The sequence below is a fragment of the Pantherophis guttatus genome, chromosome 1, assembly GCF_059756535.1.
Source record: "Pantherophis guttatus breed Tessera chromosome 1, ASM5975653v1, whole genome shotgun sequence".
NCBI classification, from domain to species: domain Eukaryota; kingdom Metazoa; phylum Chordata; class Lepidosauria; order Squamata; family Colubridae; genus Pantherophis; species Pantherophis guttatus.
In genome coordinates this window covers 242,595,564-242,611,596 of record NC_142063.1, presented here as the reverse complement: position 1 = coordinate 242,611,596, position 16,033 = coordinate 242,595,564, and the positions used below count along the sequence as shown (strand labels likewise).

General features: G+C 36.0%; 1 protein-coding gene across 3 annotated transcripts in view; it reads right to left on the bottom strand.

Moving 5' to 3' along the window:
• The window catches only part of GRIK2 (glutamate ionotropic receptor kainate type subunit 2), a 522,039-nt gene that overhangs the window by 285,915 nt on the left and 220,091 nt on the right, over positions 1–16,033 (bottom strand). For all 3 annotated transcript variants that reach the window (XM_087882606.1, XM_034409067.3, XM_087882605.1), the window contains one exon: positions 12,954–13,211. In XM_087882606.1, the coding sequence (XP_087738732.1) occupies positions 12,954–13,211 (258 nt within the window). The remainder of the gene's footprint in view (positions 1–12,953; positions 13,212–16,033) is intronic.

The following is a 16,033-nucleotide window of genomic DNA, read 5'->3' as shown; positions in this document are numbered from 1 at the left end:
GCCCTTCAGAATGAGAGTTCCTGAAGTGGTAACACACACATCTGTCTTTAAAATAACCTATTTTGAGGAGGTTATTATTTCTCTATGCTTTTCATTAAACTTCTCATTTGTTTATCAATGAGAGCTTTTCTTTCACTGCTGAATATCACCCTTGATTCAAGTTTTCCACTGTATATAAAGGGGAGGTGGGACTTTCTCCCATACGTTCAACTGCATGGATGGCAGATTGTGCACAATTTTCATGGGACTCTTGTTAAAACCATTTAAAGCTTAAACTTAATTCAGAAGATTCAATGACCAAACTGTTGTATTCTATTATTTATGTTCTCCAATTCTATTAATTATATGTCACAGCCAATGTTGGTCATTTTTCTTCTTTTTGATTCAAGCCCTACCAAGGGTTTAGAGATTGCAAAGACAGCATCTGTGTATGAGATATCCCCAAAGAGCCTTTGTTTGTAGTTGGGCTGTTTTAAGTTGTTCCATATTTAAACAGTCCAAATTTTTTTAAAGTCCGTGTTGGATTGTACCTAATGCTTCAATAATAATTGGTACATTGTCAACTTCTTCAAATGTTTCCAATCTGTTATTTGCAAATATCAATATTTTACAATGCTTTCTGTTCCTTTCTTCAATTAGGCTGCATCGATAAACCAAATATGGCTTTTCACAATTTTCACAATGACAATAATGTTTGGTGTGTGATGTCTCAGGTGTGTCAGTCAGTCTGAAATTTAAAATCTCATAATGTTTTTTTTCCTGTCAATTAATTTAACATAATTTCAGGTTTTCAGTCATTAATATTGATGGTATATCCATGTTTTTGTATAGATTCCAATGTAAGTACCCTTCCAATTTGTTCATGCCCCTTTTTATAATCTATGAAATTCTGTAGTTTTACTTTCATCTCCTTATTATATGGTCAATCATTTCATTCTTAACTCAGCACAATTGGTATTTACTATCCAAATTGAGATTTTCTCCTTTTGCTTTGATGGTATTTGTGTGTAGTGCTTGTTCTTGGACTGAAAAAAAAAAACATTTCTTCCATTTCCCTTTTTAATGTACCTTTCTTAAGCCACCACCTTCTTCTGATGTTGACTGATTTCCTTTAAGTATATTTCAAATATGGGATGTTTTGGTTTTCCAATTTTCTAATCTCATTTTAAGCTATTATTTTTTATAGTCATGCTTATATGCCATATCTTCAAAGTAGATGTTCTTTCTGAGATTATTTTAATATTTTTCCTCTTATTTTTTCCTTTACTTTTTTTTTTTAATAAAAACCTGTAAATCCAAAGTCTTCTTTGGAAAATATAATCTATGCTACAGCAGCCTAGGGCATCATCCATATTCATCAATTTTCTGGCTAGCCAGTCAAGTCTATCAAGGTCTATCTGGCCAGTCAGCTATTCCTTCAGTATCTCAAATTACAAGTCTCATGAGTGAATGGCTATGAGTGTATTGTTACTAATTACTAGACTACTATAATACAGTATACTATTAGAATTTTATTACAATTATTCCTTGCCTTCTGTGAATTCTGCCAACACATGTTCTTGAAGCAAATGACTTTCTTCTTATGCTCTTGAAAAAATAGCTTGTAAAAGGCAGGGGGAACTACAGAATAACCCCTGACTGCCACTGGCATCTACTATTTCTTACTGGGTAGGCATGATCCAGCTTCCCTCTATGAAACAATGTTGTTTGTTGGAATTTAAGAAGCCTGCCTTCTCTATTGTGGTGCTTGTCTTATGGAGCAAGCCCCACCCATCCCACACTTAAGAAACAGATAGCCCCGATTCTGTTGACCTTCAGGAAAGTGATGAAGAGTTGGTTGTTGTTTTTTTTAACCAGGGTGGGGTTATTGATGAATACACATGAGTTTTATCAGAGCCTCAATGAGTTTCTTCAGGTAGATAGGTGCCTAGAGGTTTGTAAAATAAAAATACTGAAATAAAATATCCTCTATTCAATTTTAGTTCTGTCCATGAATGCAAAGTGTCTTTGTAATCATAGATATTTAATTGGGGATCACATTATAGCAGGTGTCCCCAACCCCTGGGCCATGGCCCACTACTGGGCCATAGTCTATTTGGCCACATGAGTGGCTGGCTGGAGTGCGTGTGTACACACATGCAGCTCAGCTTGCATGAGCAGTAGGCTGGCAGGCACTTGCATGTGTGCATGCCAGCCCACCACTCACACAAGTCAAGCTGCATGTGTGCGCGCTGCCTCACCACTCATGCCGGCCCAAGGGACCTGCACAAGGGGAACTGCTTGCACAGCCCAGTTCCCCTCTACCCTCCCCCAAGCCAGGCCACCGAGCCACAGAGGTTGAGGACTGCTGCATTATAGTAACATTTAGTAACAGTAACAGAGTTGGAAGGACCTTGGAGGTCATCTAGTCTGGACTGGAATGCAACTGATCTAACAAGGCAAACGGTAAGATCCTGAGAATTCTAGATAGCCAGGAACATCCAATCCTGCCAAATTAGCTCTGATTCCGTTGTTATTTTTTTTTTTAATACACGGTATAGATAGAGTACCAAAAATCAGCCCTCCGTACACAATCATACCCTTTTAAAAACTAATTACTTTTTTTTCTTCAGAGAAAACTATACTTAGGAATGTTCAAAGGCCCTGCATCACATGAGAAAGGAAGTGTTTAGAAAAATATGGCAAACAATTTGAACACTTAATTTAATTTATGTACTAAATTGCCTGTGGGGACCAGCTTTTGGTACACACAGGATAGATATATTATTCATATTATTACAATTATTTCATTGCCTTTTTTAAAAAAAAAAAACCCAGCTATATCTAGATGCTTTATCATCTAGATTCAAGCAAATACGCACTATGAGATACTGTAAAAACGAACAACTCATCATTTTATTTAGACAAGGAACCCTAATTATATTCAAGTTCATGGATTACTTGGTTGTTATTTGTAGGTTAGGCTTTCTCTGCTTTGAGAGTTTCCACAATTGTTAAATGAGTTATAAGGATTAAAAGAGCAGAATATTTAAGCATAAATCAAATTAATGTTCACAAACTTGAGAGATTATTAATGCAGAGAAGTTAAAACCATTGGAACAATAATTAAAATATAAATTTTCTCTACTTTTTTAGGACTGAGAAACAAACACAATTATATAATGCACAACTAATAAAACAATCAGTTTTCATTAAAGGAAGGACCCCATGTAATAATTAGCTTTTGTAAATAATTACTAATTATGTTGCCCTTGAAGTTACTGTAAAGGTTACTCAAAACATACTCTACCGAGCAACTAAATAATAATACCCCCGGAATCAATATCCTCATACTTTGCCAAAATGGATTGAAAACCATTATTTATTGGTAGTGTATTTTATAGTTCCTTCTACTGAGCACTCCAGTCATGTAGGAGAAGTAACATTTAAAGTCATTTACGAGATAACACTGTTATACTAACAACTGTTTGAAAGTTCTGTCCTCATTTATATTTAAGCTTACTCCAACATAAATTGCTTTTAGCCAATCTCATTTCTAGAAAAAGAAGCATTGTCTTTTTTTTGTTGTATTCTTATTACTGTAGCTCGTAATTTTATAGCTAGACAACCTTGGAAAGATTTACACTCTATCTAGATATAAAAACATATCTAATAATTACATTGTCCTGTCTTTTTTGTTCATAGTGAAGTCATGCTAAGAAGAAGCTCCAGGCAAGGAGCTTCAGGCTATTCTTTGACTAAATCTCTTGGCTAAGTATCATTTAATTGCCAAAAGATGGAATATAGATCAACTGATTCTGTATCAAATCATCAAAATTATCATTTATTATAATAAAATCTGAAATCATAAATCACATTTCTCCAAAGAAATGTATGCATGTGGTAGTCAGTTTCATGTACGCTGATCAGTGCTACTTCAGACCATGATAATGAGGTTAGAATGTATAATGAAATCATTTATAAACTCTGCACCTACACACTCCCTGTTCATAAAATCCAAACACTATTTTATCAGAATACATGCATGGGTTAAAAACATTTTTTTAAAAAAAAACCCGGCATTTTTTACCTGGAATATTTTTCTTTTATCTTTGGAATTTGCTCCAAATTCCACATTCAAGGGCAACAGTAATTTGAAATTAGCATGAGAGTTTCAGTGCCATGAGTCTGTCAGAGGACTAATCAACGTCCTTGACATGGGTTTGCCGCTCCAAGTGAAACGAAATGAAGACAGTATTGTAGTTTCTTTTGGAGGTATGAGATGTGACTTCCTTATTGATGGCAATTTCCACCTTATCGTCTTGTACCTCAGAGCCTCAGATTTCTCCCCTTTTACTGGTGGCAACATGGGTGTGATGGCTCAATGGTTAAGACATTGCACTTGTCAGCTGAAAAGGTAACAACCGAGGTTCGAGACCCAAGCACTGCATGACAGGGTGAGCTCCCGTTATTCACCCCAGCTCCTGCCAACCTAGCAGTTTGAAAGCATGCAAATTTGAGTAGATAAACAGGTACCACTTTGGTGGGAAAGTTACTATGTTCCATATTTTCATGCTGACCACACAATGATGGAAATATCTCTCAAACACACAGGCTCTTTCAGCTGAGAATCAGAGATGAGCACCACCAACTTGAGTTGATCATGACTGGACAGGGGAAAACTTTAAATCCTTTATTTATGGTAAGGCAGAACACCATGAACCACCTTCTGTTACTAAAGATCTATCCTAGCAACACTGTTGCACCACTCCCAAATAGTCAAATTAAGATGGTCCAGAAAATGCTGGGATAGTCCATCCTGTAAAGCAGTGTTTCTCATCATCAACAATTCTAGTTGTGTGGACTTCAATTTTCAAAATCCCCAGCTACATGCTTGCTGGAGAATTCTGATTCACACATCTTAAAGTTGTTGAGGTTGAGAAACACTGCCTGAAAGGAATACTCTGCACACTCATAAGAGTGAGGAGTACCTGGAGTACTGTTTTTTGTATTCCTTCATAGGCTTATATAAGACTAAGATGAAGCTGCCATACCTAAAGATGAAAAAGCATGTAAGCAGAGTGGATAAAGGCCAGGAAAAGCTCCCTTAGGGGAAGTAATTAAGAAGGAACCAGTTTGAGGATGTGAGTAAGTATGGTTTTGGTGTGGCTATTTTCCAGGGCAGTGAGTGTATGAGTGACAGTAAGCCAAACTTGGGAGCACTTACTGAAGATAAATTTGACATTCTCATGAGCAGTTCTTGAGGCCATCTCTGGTGCAACTTGAATGGATTTCTGAAGATTTGGAGGATAAAAATGTAGGATATGTAGGACAGATAAAGGTTCGTTATAATATTTAGATTCTACCTAAAATCTCAACAGATGTACAGTAAACGGCAGATGTAAGCAAAAAAAAAAAGCATGTAATCATTATGCAAATTAAAATGATATTATGTTTTTATATTATGCACAGTTGTTGAAATTGAAACCTAGCTTCAAAACTTTTAATGCCTACAAAGCACTCTTTAGAATGGAGCTGATCTCCGCCTTCAGTTTAGAGAAGATTAATTCATATAGCTGGGGTTTTTTTGTTGTTGTTGTTTATTTTAGAAATTTGAGAAGAAAGCTGCATGTCGTTTATTATTTCTTGAACTTTTCTTAAAAACATTGAAATGCAGTAAGAAATCAAGCCTTGCCTTTAAAAGCTCTGGTATAAAAGAAGCAGACCTAATTTTTTTAAAAAATATTTTGCAGATGCAGATTGTGATGAATTGATATATTACCAATGCAGTTTTAAATACTGTATATAGATCTCAGTTTCCTAGATTTTTTAAAAAATATATGATTTTCACAAGTAATGTACAGTGGATTGCCCATTTTCAGTGACAGTAGAGTATAACTCAAATGCCAACTACAATACTTCTCATGGTCTAGATTAGGGAAAAAATGTCACACCATGCCAGTTTTCTTTTCTTTTTTAAAATAATAATAACTTTGATTAAAGATAAAAATAAAAAATAAAAACTAACACAAAGTAAGAAAAATATAAAAAGCAGGGGAAACGTAAGAGGAATTTTTTTTCTATTATTTATTTATTTAATAGTAAATTAAAAAAAGAAAAGATATATAAAGAAATAAATTACTTCCCTCTTTATCATGAAAAATACAATTTCAGTAATTTATAACCTTCTGCAATACTACAACAGAGGATCTTTTTTCTCCATATCTCATTTATTTATAAATAAATAAATAAATACTTAAATAGATTAATAGTCCCACAAATGGTCCTGAAGAATTTATTTATTTTTTTCAGAAATTTCTGTATTTTTTAAAGCTATTCCAAATGGAAAATCTCCTGGCTCTGACAATGGCCATGCAGATTTTATGAAGAATTTAAACAAATTTTAATACATAATTTTTATTTTTATGCAATGCTTTGCATGAAAGAAATCCTTTACTGGCATCTTAGATAATTTTGATCCTTAAATTGTTACATTATATTCCTATTTAATGTCTTAATCTGGACCATTAACTGTTCACTACACTGTTAGCTATCAACTAAAAATGATTAAAGGTAAAATTAATTGTATGGATTAATCTGTCTTTTTTCAAAATCAAAATATATCTACACTATTAGACAACTGCAGGAGGCATGATGACTCAGCCATTAAAGATGCTGAGCTTGTCACTGGAAAGCTGACGATCTGGCTTCAAGACCCCAGCGCTACATGATAAAGTGAGCTCCCGTTACTTGCACCAGCTCCTGCCAACTTAGCAATTCAAAAGCATACAAATGAAAGTAGATAAATAAGTACCATTTCATTGGAAAGTTAACAGCATTCCATGCACCTTTGGCATATACTTGTAGTCATGATGCCTACATGACCATGGAAATATCTTTGGACAATGCTGCCTCCCTTGACTAAGAAACAGAGATAAGCATCACTCCCTAAAGTCAGATAGGACTGGAAAGGGGAAACTTTTATCTTTATTAGACAACTATTAAATAATAAACAGTTCATTAAATTAATAAATTGTCTCTAAATATTTGTTCTTTAGATATATCCAATTTTTAAAACAATTATTAAATAATTTAAATTTCGGGCTTGCTTTGTAAGACAATTGTATGTATTTATGGTAAGATCAGATATGATTTAAGAGCTATGATTCAGATCTCATTACAATTTTAAGAGGCACCAAGGTGGGTTTACCATTATTTTTATTATTCAACTAAGCTACAGAAGTATTGGCAATAGCATTCAAATCCAATGATCAGATTTCTAGGATAAAGTGGGAGATAAGATGTATCTATTTGCAAATGATAAGATTTTGTGGTTCATTTCTGATTTCAAAAAGATCACAGATAATATTCAAATTTAATTATGTTATTTATTATTTCATAGTTGCCCATCTTACAACAAACTCTGGGTGGCTCCCAATCAAAGTAATGAGATTTCAAAACCAGGAACCACAGTTTTCATTAAATTTGATTGGATTTTTATGGTTTACTTAATGGCAATAGATTATAATTTGGTATATGCTTTGTACAAAAATACCCTGTTTCCCCAAAAATAAGACATCCCCTGATAATAAGCCCAATCGGGCTTTTGAGAACATGCGCTAAAATAAGCCTTCTCCCAAAAATAAGTCCTCCCCGAAAATATTTAAACGCAGAGGTGGAAATCAGGTAAGACAGCAAGAGGAGCCCCATCTTGCTCCACGTGCCCCAAAATAATATGACCTCCCCGAAAATAAGGCCAAGCGCTTATTTTGGGGTTCAAAAAAATATAAGACAGGGTCTTATTTTTAGAGAAACACGTGTATGTCTTTAAAGAAGTATAGAAAGCATATTTTATAAAAATAACACAGAATTAATGTTTTCATAACAGTACAGACTCATGTTGAAATAACATCAGTACATATTAATGGACAGGTACAAAACTGATTTGGGCTGAAATTAGACAGTTATAAATCCATTTCTATTTGGGCCTCACCAAGGATTTTTTAAATTGACATGCCAAAACGTATTACTTATATTTCTTCAACTCATTTGCATCTTGGTTGACATGCATTTATGTTTTGATAAAACATTTGAAATGTGAGAGTTTAGTGTTAATGCATATAGATTTAAAGTTGCTCCTTGTGTCTGATGTTTATGTTTGCACACATGCATATATGTGTACAACACTATTTCATCGGAAAATATATCTGTAATACCATCCACAAAACTAGATGTAAAAAGGGAAAAACAAAACTAATTTCAGACTGCACAATTCAGCTGGGGATAATTTCAATATTTTAAGTTTAATAACTCATTTTTCAGATTCTGAAGCTAGCTATATACATGAGATTGGTTTGTTTTCTTTCCCTGTCATAAAATATTAGTCCAATTATTATTTATTTATTTATTAGTCCAATTTATATGCCGCCCTTCTCTGTAGACTCAGGGCGGCTTACTATGCATTATAGCAATAGTCTGCATACTTTTTTGTATATACCTGCTTATTAGGGCTTTCGGCCCCCCCAAGCGGTGTTGTTCTATACAAAGTTGGCTTATTGCCCCCACAATCCGGGTCCTCAATTTACCTACCTCGAAAGGATGGAAGGCTGAGTCAACCTTGAGCCTGGTGAGATTCAAACTTGCACTAATTGCAGGCAGCTGGCAACTAAGTGCTAGCACTTAACAGCACTTTAGTCTGCTGTACCACCGAGGCTCTTGAGTAAATCCTTTCAATGTAATTAATTAAGCAGTTTCCCTTAAAAAACCGTACCTCTTTACTTTGGGCAAATCACGATAAATTAATCATGGTCCATTTATAGCGGAAGAATGCAACTGTTTCTTGGCTAAAGTCAGGCTTTTGTCTTTGAGTTGCTAGAGAAGAACACTATATCTGAATTCATTTTGATTATAATTAAATTATAATTAAAATTAAGTACACACACAATTATTACTATCCAATCATGTTTGTAAAGTCTCTCTCTTTCTGTGTGTGTATCTCTGTCTCTCTCTGTGTGTGTATCTCTCTCTGTGTGTGTGTGTGTGTGTCTCTCTCCTCAGATTAAAAACCACATTGTAGTCACAGCTTTTGGAGGTCATACCATTCACACATTTTGTGTGCCTGTGTGCCACATGTAGCAATTAGTTCTCAGACAATGTACTGTACCTCTCTCTAATGGGAAACATTTATGTGGCAGGAGCCACTGCTCAGTGCAAAAGGACATATTTCGCATGCAGAATCTCAACACAATTTTAGGAGTTCACTCCCCTGCTCGTCCCTGGGCAAAACACTAACCACACTGACATAAATAGGCTACATTCGCGTTGTTTCTGTACAAACTTAGTCTACATCGAAATTTAGTTAGAATTAACTTCAAGAAAAGAAGCTATCTAATTAGGAGAATTTTACAATGTTATTTTTCAATTGATTGACTGATTTCATGCCTGCAAGTCAATGTTGACTCTTGAAAACTGCCTGGACAAATCCCTGCAGGTTTTGTTTTGTTTTTTAGCAAGATTTCAGAAGTGGTTTATCCTGGCTTTCTTCCCAAGGCTGAGAAAGGAGAACTAGCCCAAAAGCAGCTAGTTAGTTTCATGCCATTGATTTAAAGTCAAAACTGGTTGTCATTCAAGTAAATTGAATTTCAGTTACTGGTTGATTTCAGTAAAAACAAGGATGTTGTACCTGAATTAGACAACAATTACTATTTGTTTTCATGGATTTTCATCATGATATTACATGTAAACGAAAACAGGCATTTTTAGGGATAAGTCACAAAAACTTCTGCAGTGAACATCCTATGGATATTTGTGATGAGAATTTAAATTTTAGCTCAAAGTTCTGCCTCAGTAATCCTCAATGAGAGAAATTAAGATGAAGGGGGAGGAGGATGATTTAAGGCCATTCTATAAAGAATTTCGATACCCTACCTATGTGATTCCTTCAGAACACAAGCTGTATCTACAAAACCATAAACAAGAATAGCTAAGTGTAATTATTCATGAATGACCATCCAATTGATCACTCGCCATAAAGATTTGCATAACCCTTGTTAGGGATAGCATTTCTATTGTTGATAACATCTACTGTTGAAAATATCAGAATGGAATACAGATACTGTACAAATATACAGACAAATCGGTTGATGAACAAAATACCATACACTTTTCCTTGTCTGCAGAGCCAATATTTTTGAAATATATCTTCAGATCTTATGTACATCACTGATACAGCCAGTTCCCCCTGATAGTAAGATCTCATTTTCAGAGAGTTGATGAATAGTGTGTTAGTCAAGACGCTCATTAAAAATAAAATAGCATAACAGATAAAGACCCTTTGTTATAACTATAGTTTATTGCTCCCATAACAGGTGGTTATGTGGTTAACATGAAATAAAAAATGCTCATAAATCAGACCATTTAATATTATTAATTATTTATATTGCACCTCAGACTACAGAGCAGTTTTTAACTGTGCAGGTTTGTGCCATGTTCAGATCTATAAATTGTTTATAACAATCTGTTTCCTCTGAAGCATTTATACTACAATGTTAATATAAGATATGATGTGTAAGCTTTACTGATTAAACAACTGAAGATTTGGCCAAAGGGATCTTTCCAAAAAATTCACTATCTGTGTGTGAGGGTGAGTTTATATGTGTGGGTGCGCACACATGTTTGTCTGTGTGTGTGTACTTATGCATATATATATTACCCAGAAATGTTCTAAAAAATTATAACACAAAATGATACGAGTTACTTTCCTACATCACCCTCAATCTAGAAGAGATCTCCAGATACATTAATCCAACGACACAAGGTAAACCCATTTTCAGGGTACACTTGAAGTTCAGTCAAATGAGTTTTGAGGGGCTGCTGTTCCACAGGGCAGGCACCATAACACACAGGGTCCAGATTAATAACTTCTAAATTGTGTTGTATAACTGATAAAATCTAAAGCAGGGGTGTCAAAGTCACATCATCAGGGTGGCATCACGTGACGTATCAGGACTTTCCCCCCCTTCACTAAACCAGGTGTGGGCATGGCCAGTGCGTGACACTTCCAGCCCACAGGCTGGGAGTTTGACAGCCCTGATCTAAAGCAAGCCATCCTGCTTTGTACAGAATAAACAGAATTCCACCAGTCAGTCTTGCTATGTGTCAACCATCCCAGGTAAGCCAGATAGGAAACACAACTAAACAAGTTAAATCTATTTTATTGTAAGGCTACATTAACAGGATCCAATCCAGGTCAGTCACTGAGACCAGACATTTAGTCTTCAGAGCATTTGGACTCATGCTGGAGCCCATCCTCAGGCAACTTCTCTCTAGCAGAATGTGCACATTCTGTTAGAGAGAAGTTCCCTGAGGATGGGCTCCAGCATGAGTCCAAAAACTTGGAAGATTAAACATCTGGTCCTGGTGACCAATCCAGATTGGATCTGCAACATTATCCTGGGACATGTATATTTGCCTTTATTCATGCTACATTAACAGAATCTTGAAAGTCTGAAAGTACAAACTTTCCAGCCACTAACCAAGCAATTCCTGCAGATATAGCAATCCCTGGCATATAGTAACCACTTATAATTATACACATGTAAGTAAACAGAAACATACTTACTTTTAGAAGATCAGTGACTTAAAGTTTCTATGATATCGACCCTTTCTCCTATGACAACTCTAATGCATAGGCTTCTATTCCTAACTACCTAAAATGCCAAAATGAAACATGCATGGTGACATCACAACATGAAATAGCATGTGGGAAAGACTTTGGGAGTCAGGAAGAAGAGCCTAGATAGTGGTCTGATGAAAAAATGTTGAATTTGAAGGAGGATTTAAAAAAGGTTTCAATAGATCAAAAGCAGAGGACAAGAGGGATTACTTTCAGACTTGCCAGATATTCTTAATATAGCCATACAATAAAAGTAGAGCTAGTATTCCTGATTGTGCTTCTTGTCTCGACTACCTCACAAGCCTAGTGCAATACAAACTCCATTCTTTCAAATCTGTAGCCTAATATTTCACACAAAAGCCAAAGGGATGGTGTTTGTGTTGCAATGTACACATGTCTCCAACTCCTGAAGATATGCCCTCATAATATGAACATTTACTACAATAGAAAGAATCCCCAAAAGCAAATGATTAAATAGAGTGGTCCTTTGTCCCAAAGATGTTTTTACAAGAGGCAACTGGGCTCCTTGGTTTTCTTTGAAGTAGTCCTTTCCTTCTAATTCCTAGCCAGGCTCTTTCTCATACATAGATATGCTAAGAACTCAACTTGGTATCTCCACTCTGAAATTGAGAACTTTTTAAAGGCCAAACAGAACTCCATAGGTGAATCTTGGTTTCCATGGTCAGAGATAGTTGTTTGTACTTAACACAGAGAGTTGTGTCAATGGCACTACATAGCCAATGGAAAAGGGTGTGTCCATGTTGGAACTCCTTTTTGTGACGGAATATTTTGAAATTCCCTGCCTGATCCCCACTCCCAATACAATGGATAAGCATGTTGCTTATACCCTTTATAAAAACAAATTGCAGGTTTAAAATGATAAATCTTTCAATAAAATGTAAACAACTGGGTTCACAAGGTGGTTTATAAAAGAGATACTACTGTAGGTACTACAAATTCTCTCTGATTTGTTTTTCAGTTGAAATAGCAAAAGATAGCTCTCATGAAATTTTCATGTTTTTCTTCAGTCAAGATGCCTAGATAAACATGTTTATGGTGAAAAATTCTCTCTCCTTTCCTCTGTGGATGCAGATTAAATATACAGAACAGCACACTTTGATAGCTTTCTTGTGCAGAAGGAATATATGTAAAATCTTTTAATGTTATAGCTTGCAATATCTCACTGTATTTTCAGACAAACGTGATCACATGCACTAAGCTGTAATTCTTAGGTTGGTTAAAGGATTATACATATTGTATTAAGAGCATCCGCAGATGTAAGTACCAGAGTTGTGCTTACCTGTGCTGTCATCATAAACCACTGTGACAGTTTTCCACTTGAAGAATTGCACAAGGTCAAGGATGGCACGACTGAGTGAAGAAAAATCTGGATAAAGGCTGACATAAAATGAGTCTTTGTTGTCTGAAACCTGATGCTTCCAGCGGGTCTGTATATGTGGAACCCCCAGTGCATTGCAGATGGATTGCACTGCGTTTGCTGAAGAGCTATGGGAAGGGCCAAAGATAGCTGCTACTCCCAATGAGAGCTGATCACAAGCTGGAAAAAAAGAGAAATACAATTCATATTACACAAAGAATAAGGGCTAATGTTTAAACTCTTTTCAGGGGGAGGCAGGCAGGCAGGCAGGCAGGCAGATATTTACTTATCTGATTCATGATCAGAGAGCCAAGGTTAAGACATCAGGCTAGAAACTGGGAGATTCTGAGTTCCTGCCTTAGGCATAAAACCAGCTTGGTGACCTTGGGCCATTCAATCTCTCCCAGTCCTTGGGAGGAGGCAATAGCAAATCACTTCTGAAAAAATCATTCCAAGAAACTTGCAGAGATTTGCCCAGGCAGTTACTAGAAGTCAAAACTGTTACAGTGGTTATGTCTGCTGTGTTGGCAGGATTAGTCTGAGATGCATTCCCTGCCTCTTGAGGAGCTGCCTTCAGCTGCTCCTGCAAGGTATTTCTGGTTCCTGGCATATGTAGATATATACTTGTAATGAGGGCTTATTGAGCGTCTTCCTTATGATTAAACTTCCCGAAACATGGTGCCAGAAGTCTGAATCCATGTCTTCCTTATACATTTGAAGCATACTCCCAGAAGCTAAGCAGTGGAAGCATGGCAGCTGCTAACAGTATACCTCTGCCTGAGGCCATGAGGGTGAGTGGAGACTGTGGCAGCAATTGGAATAAGTTCAGGGCAGAGTTAGAAGACTACGCCTTAGCTACAGGCTTGGATGGTAAGCCGGTAGCAGTTCAAGCCGCTACATTAAGGAGATTGATGGGCAATGAATGCCTCCAAATTTACAAACACAACTTAACCCTTTCTGTGGAGCAAGAAAGCAATACCAAAGTTATTCTAGATGCTTTAGAGACTTATTTTGGACCTCTCAAAAATGTTATTTTTGAAAGATACATATTTAGCAGCTGCAAGTAAGAAGAAGGTGAAACCACAGATAGCTTTGTCACACACTTAAAGGAAAAAGCAGCCAGCTGTGACTATCACTCCTTAAGAGATGAACTCATTTGGGACAAAATAGTTTTGGGCGTTACTAACGAAAGCACATGCTGCCATCTCTTGAGGGAGCATAATTTAAGCCTACAAGCAGCAATTGAGATGTGTCGGACATCTGACAAACGGCTGGGAGTTCTAGAGCCAGGTAAGGATTGTGTTAATACAGTCTCTAAACAACAGCCAAGTATGATGAATTATCAATACAAGTACCAGCATAAAAGGCAGTTTTATAATTCATCTATAAACAATCAAGTAGCATACAAATATTGCAGTAGTGTGCATATACAAGAGAGAGAGCAGTGCCCTGCATATGGGAAAACCTGCAGAGCGTGTGGAGACTAAATCACTTTGCAGGAGTGTGTTAGGCACAAAAAAGGGAAGTGAGGAAGCTGCATACAATGTCAGACTTGGAGAATGCACCTCAGGAGGATGCATCCTTGTTTACCACTGATGTGGTTTATAGGAAAGAATGTATCGGCACAATACACTCCAAGGGCAAAAAGTTTGTAAATCTCAGGTTTAACAACATAATTCAACCCTGCCAGCTAGACTCAGGTGCAACCTGTGATGTTATGAGTCTAAAGGACAAAATGAAACTGGCACCCGAGATACTTCTTCAGCCTAGCAGTACTAAACTGAAGTTATATTCAGAACTAATGAACTCACTGGGCCTATTTCAAATAGAATGCAGCATACGTGGGGATATTTATAAACTTGAATTTGAAATTGTGGAAGCTGATAAGAAGCCATCATTACAAGTATATATCTACATATGCCAGGAACTGGAAATACCTCACAGGAGCAGCTGAAGGCAGCTCCTCGAGAGGCAGGGAATGCATCTCAGACTAATCCTGCCAACACAGCAGACATAACCACTGTAACATCTTCCCTTTTCATATTAATATAACTATCACATATTAAAACATTATAAAACCTTATTAAACCTTATAATATTATAAAACATTGTGAAACATGCAACGTTCCAATGCAAGCAACTATAACATCTTCCCTTTTCATATTAACACTACTATCACATATTAAAACATTATAAAACCTTATTAAAACATTATAAAACCTTATTAAACCTCTTCTGACTAGAAGGCACTGAAGGAAAAATATAGTATCCAGCCACATAGGTTCATACAGAGCTATTAATTATTATGATTTCATGCCACTGAGTCATTGTCAACCCATTGAGACTAGATAGATAGATTCCCTCCATAATAATCTGACCCTAATATCATTCTTCAGTTCTTCCAATGCGGCACTTATTGTTTATTTATTTATTTATTTTATTTATTAATTTAATTTGTATACCGCCCTTCTCCCAGAAGGGACTCAGGGCGGTGAACAGCCAAAATTAAAAAACATACAAATACAAAAGTTAAGATAATTAAAAAGAATTTATAGTTATAACTCTCCATTTTGCTGCTGATTATCTGCAAAAATCTAGACAACCACTAGGTTTATGAAAGCAGAATTACACATTGAAATCTCCAAAGGGGTAGCCATATTGTATATCATTTTTTTGCTGTTGTCTGTTGTTATCTATGTTTTTGCAGGTAATGATAGATTTGATAGCCAGGGGCTTGTAGGCTGTAGTGTTGCACCATTTATGAGAAAAAGAGACTGGTAGGACTGGAGGGGCAGTTTTTCAACAGATTTTCCTCCATGGCCTGTTTTTTTTTTTTTTAATTTATACTTTTATTGCTTTTAAAATAATGACCGAGAAATTTTTTTTGACAATGCATGGATTTTTATGTTTTGCTTTTTTTCCCCTTCTATTTTGTGTTGGTTGAACAATCATATCCAACAGGCATATTCCAATGATTTCATATCAAGCTGGAATGTCAAACA